General features: G+C 38.1%; 1 protein-coding gene across 1 annotated transcript; it reads left to right on the top strand.

Moving 5' to 3' along the window:
- Positions 1–450: 450 nt before the first annotated feature.
- On the top strand, positions 451–3,710 carry mrps33 (mitochondrial ribosomal protein S33). Its single transcript, XM_063005983.1, has 3 exons — positions 451–608; positions 1,708–1,928; positions 3,381–3,710. The coding sequence occupies exons 2-3, from the start codon at positions 1,714–1,716 to the stop codon at positions 3,484–3,486; spliced, it is 321 nt and encodes a 106-aa protein (XP_062862053.1). The 5' UTR covers positions 451–608; positions 1,708–1,713; the 3' UTR covers positions 3,487–3,710.
- The last annotated feature ends 798 nt before the right edge of the window (positions 3,711–4,508 follow it).

Raw genomic sequence — 4,508 nt, 5'->3', positions numbered from 1 at the left:
TTGCAGTGTAACCAGCATTAAATTGGAAAGCACTGGAAATAGAACAAAAGAGTCGATTCTTCACTTAGATTTGGGTACTGAGAGAATCGATTAAAAGAACCAATATACGTTGGCGCAGCAACATGTTTTATGAGAAGCTAAATTCGATCCTCGCCTCCGGTCACTGTTTGTTTAGCATGTTCTCCCGTGTCCACGTGGATTTTCTTCACAGATTTACAAAAAGTGGATTGGCTAGTTGGTTGAGTTGTACATTAGTCTAAGTAAGAAAATTAGTAATTGTTTTTCTGTTAAGACTTCTGTGGTAAACCGAAAAATCACAACACTTTGATTCTGAATCAAAGAGTCGACTCCAACTATTCTAGAATCTGAACGAGCATGCTGCGGGTTCGTCGTTTCACCAATCAGGAGCCTTTGTTGGCGGCTGCGCATTTCGTCCTTACACATGCTGTGTGTTTAGCTAATGCTGAAGGTTAGCTAGTTTAGCATGTGTATATTTGTGCAGTAGAACAGCCACTGTAGACTGTTAATAATGTTTGTTATATAAGTTATATTTTTGTTGTTAGTGTTTTTTATATTTTGGGGTGAGATATTGGGAATTTAAGCGAAAGGTAAGTGTTTTATCTTTACAACTGTGGGAATGACCTACCATACTGTAGCTGTCACAGTGTCTCTGTGTTAAACACTCATTGTACAATTTATTTTCTATTTATTCTTGGCTACAAAAATTATGGTTTTTGATTGGCATGCAGGTGTGTGTTAATTTCTTATACGAAAACTGCTCAAAAGTACACATCTTGGCCAAAAGTATGTGGACCTCCGAATAATTGAGTTTATTGATTCAAGGTTTCGCCCACATCATTTGACTAAAATAAATTATATGCTTCCAACATTGTGTGGCATACAATGTGGGTATAAAATGAAATGTAAAACATTAACAGGGTGCTATAGTGGATAGCACCGTCGCCTAACAGCAAGAAGGGCCTGGGTTCGATTCCCCAGCCGGACGGCTTTCTGTGTGTTTGCATGTTCTCCCTTTGTCCACGTGGGTTTCCTCTGGGTGATCTGGTTTTCTCCCATATGTCGAAAAACATGCTGTAAGGTCAATTGAAGCTACTAAAATTATCCTAAGTGTGTGTCTGTCTGTCTGCCCTGTAATGGACTGGTGACCTGTCTGGAGTGATTTCAGCCTTTCTCTCAATGAATCTGACCCACTGGGACCCTAACCAGGATAAAGCGGTGGTAAAACGGACAACTAATGAGCGAATAATTAACAGTAGCAGGTTTATGCTAGCCTATCACTGCTTATACCCAGGTTTGGGTCTGGCCAGGTGCTCTAAAGACCCAATTGACTCTGTTGAAGTAAGGGCTGAATGGGGAATCACTTTCTTGCTCCTGCGATAGCAACTACTGGTGTCTGGTCGAGGCACCAACACGAGACATAAGAAGTACTCACCACTCTTATAACAGAAGATAGGATTTGTCTAAATAAAAGTGGCAAAAGGAGAAGTTGCAGCTCACCACATTTAAGAACTACATATATGAATACTGTTAAGCAACTGATGATGGAGAGTGGGGTACAGATAGTTTTAAACTTGGATTTGTTACTAGACCATGCCATACTGCACTGTCTGGTAAAAAAGTGTTATTAGTAAATGTGTGAGCTGGATTGCTATTATGAAAAACTAACTCTTTTTGTCTTCTTTTCAGCTAAACATGGCGAATATGTCCAGTTACGCCGTGCGCATGGCTTGTCTTAGTGCACGCATCTTCGGAGACGTGGCACGACCTACTGACTCCAGGTCCATGAAGGTGGTGCAGCTGTTTAAAGATCCTCCCTTAGCTCAGAGAAAAGAAGTGTATGACTGGTACCCTCAACACAAGATCTACTATTCTCTTACCCAGAAGCTTAGATTCTTGGGGCTTTTCAGGTAAGGGAGACAGATTTCATTATGGTGGTGCAGGGGTCTACAAATGGATTTGTTTTAAACAGTGGGTTCAGAAAGCATTCAGGCTTTTTGCACACTTTGTATTGTGGATTTGATTTTGAATGGATACATTTGCCATTTTTACCCATCAATCTATGATTAATCACCCATAATGACGAAGTAAAAACATGTTTTTACATTTTATTGCAAATGAATTTTATACATTCAATACTTTGTAGAAGCCCCTTTGATAGCAATTTCAGCTGCAAGTTCCCTTAGATATGTCTGCACAAGCTTTTTCACTTCCAGATTTGGCTCATTCTTTAGAGTAAAGCTTTCAAGCTCTATCAGATTGGATTTTAAAATTTTGTGAACCGCCATCTTAAGATGTTTCCACAGATGTTTCCACAGAACTTGCTCTAAAGCCATTCCAGTGTGGATTTGGCTGTATGTTTTATGCCATAGTTGAAGGGTGAATTGTCACCCCAGTAGCTTTGTTTCTGAGTGTTTCAACATTTGGCTGCATTCATCCATTCCTCAGTTTTTTCCAGTTTCCAAACCTTTCCTGCCATGAATGTAACTAACAAGAGTAAAAACGGCGTTAAAAGATAGATAGATAGACTTACCAGTTTCCCGGTCGCTTCTGCTGAGATGCACATTTCAGGCAGAATCAGGCATAATTCAAGCAAACAGGATGCACCTGACCACAATTTGTAGTGCCATAACAAAGGGTCTAAATACTTTTTTTTTTTTTTTTTTTTTTTTTAAATAAGAATTTTCAGTTTTTATTATTTTATTTATCATTCTTAAAAACTAAAACGAAGTGTGCAAAAATGCAAGGGGCCAGAATACCTTCTGAATGTGCTGTATATAGAATGTGTATTTTGGATGCAGAGTGATTTCTGTGCAGTGCTGGAAATTTGGTATTGCATTGAATTAAGGACAGTTCCCAAAATATGTGGTAACACTTTGCCACCTCTCTCTAACCCCTTCATCAAAAGAAAGAAACTCCAATAGGACCCAAACTGACCATATATTATTTGGGTGGTTGTCCATTCTCGGCACTGCATTGACACTAACATGGCAACAACATGGTAGTGTTTGTTGTTCTGGTATAATTATATAATTTGCAGAAGTGTTGTTTGTCTTAGTCAAAAATATAAAGCCAAAACTGACATGTGATTAGAAACTGTCCACTGTTAGAAGGCAACTGTACACTGTTTAAAGGCTAGAAAACGATAAACACACATTACACACAAATAACATCTCTTTACAAATCAGTGCTTTCTCTTTTTATTTGCATTTTAAATTCCGTTTTGACTTTTGAAATTAAGGTTTCTAGATTATAATATTTCATGTTTTTGGATCACCTGCCCTGTGGGCTATCTTCTAGTTCTGTGATTTGTGGTTTGTGGGAGCCAGACTTTATTAGGTTTTGTGTCTTTCCTCATGCAGAGATGAGCACCAAGACTTCAAGGAAGAAATGCAGCGTCTCAGAAAGCTACGTGGTAAAGGAAAACCTAAGAAAGGAGAAGGAAAGAGAGCAATGAAGAAAAAGTAGACAAGGACATTCTGTATGTAAACGATGGGTGTGGTAAAGATGAAGATGAAGATGAGAACTTGCGTGGACAGAGACTTTTAGAGACCCAGGATGTTCATTATGAGTGTAGTGACTTTAACATCCTGCTTCCACAGTGCTAACAGTGACTATGCAGTGGAGAAAATAGTCTTTGACTTGAGTGTTAAGTCATTTTGTTGTGTATTAAAAATTTCACCTTTATACAACTCAGTATGACAGTGAGTGTTTACACGCAGGTTCTTAGAGTAATCTGATTATTGAAATGGTCACATAGACAGCATAATTTTATTATGTTAACTCATTGGGGGAGTGAAATAAATCAAAATTTTTAGCCCAGTAATCATTTTATATCCATACAAGTCATGTCAAATGTATTTTAGCGCTTTTTACAATAGGTTTTAAGTCTATTGTAATTTGAATGATGTTAATACAGACATTATAATCTACATGAATTAGAATAAATAAACTACACGTGTAAAAATTAAAATTAAGTCTAACAAATGTTATGACAAATAAAAAGCGTGAAGAATGTCAATAGAGTTCATCCTTCAGTTCAGTCTGTGGTAAGTTCTGAACATTGTGTGTAGTCACTGCAGAATGGCTTTGTTGGCATAATAGCCTCAAACCTTCCTTCTTCAGCCTCAGGTGGGTGAGAAGGTTCACATCTGAACCACCTCAGGGTAAAAAATGGATGTAGTTTAAATGTGATGTGAGCAAAATCATTAATAATAAGAAGTCAACTGTGCTGAGCATAGCGTGAGACTCCAGCACCTTTAATCATTACAGCATAACTAACATAATTTAGATGGCATTCCCCCCACTGTCAACAAACCTGAGTGGTTGTATGTGAGAGGCAAAACATCAGCAACCTAACATCCCTAATCACCACAACTCTGATCATAAACTTCTAAACTCTGTACCTTTGTCTTTAAAAAAGCAGATAATCAGGACTGGAGCCACACATCTCACATCAACTTATAAAGACTCTTCCCCTGCTGTGATTT

The sequence above is a fragment of the Trichomycterus rosablanca genome, chromosome 1 (genome assembly GCF_030014385.1).
Source record: "Trichomycterus rosablanca isolate fTriRos1 chromosome 1, fTriRos1.hap1, whole genome shotgun sequence".
Taxonomy (NCBI): Eukaryota; Metazoa; Chordata; class Actinopteri; order Siluriformes; family Trichomycteridae; genus Trichomycterus; species Trichomycterus rosablanca.
The sequence above is the reverse complement of the archived record's forward strand: the minus strand, read 5'-3'. Positions and strand labels throughout refer to the sequence as shown.

What these genes read in the sequence shown, in the direction of transcription:
- mrps33 (XM_063005983.1), top strand. Translation starts at nt 1,714, where the DNA reads ATGGCGAATATGTCCAGTTACGCCGTGCGCATGGCTTGTCTTAGTGCA. An exon ending in AGATTCTTGGGGCTTTTCAG is followed by an intron (nt 1,929 to 3,380) that starts GTAAGGGAGACA and finishes TTCCTCATGCAG; the next exon opens with AGATGAGCACCAAGACTTCA.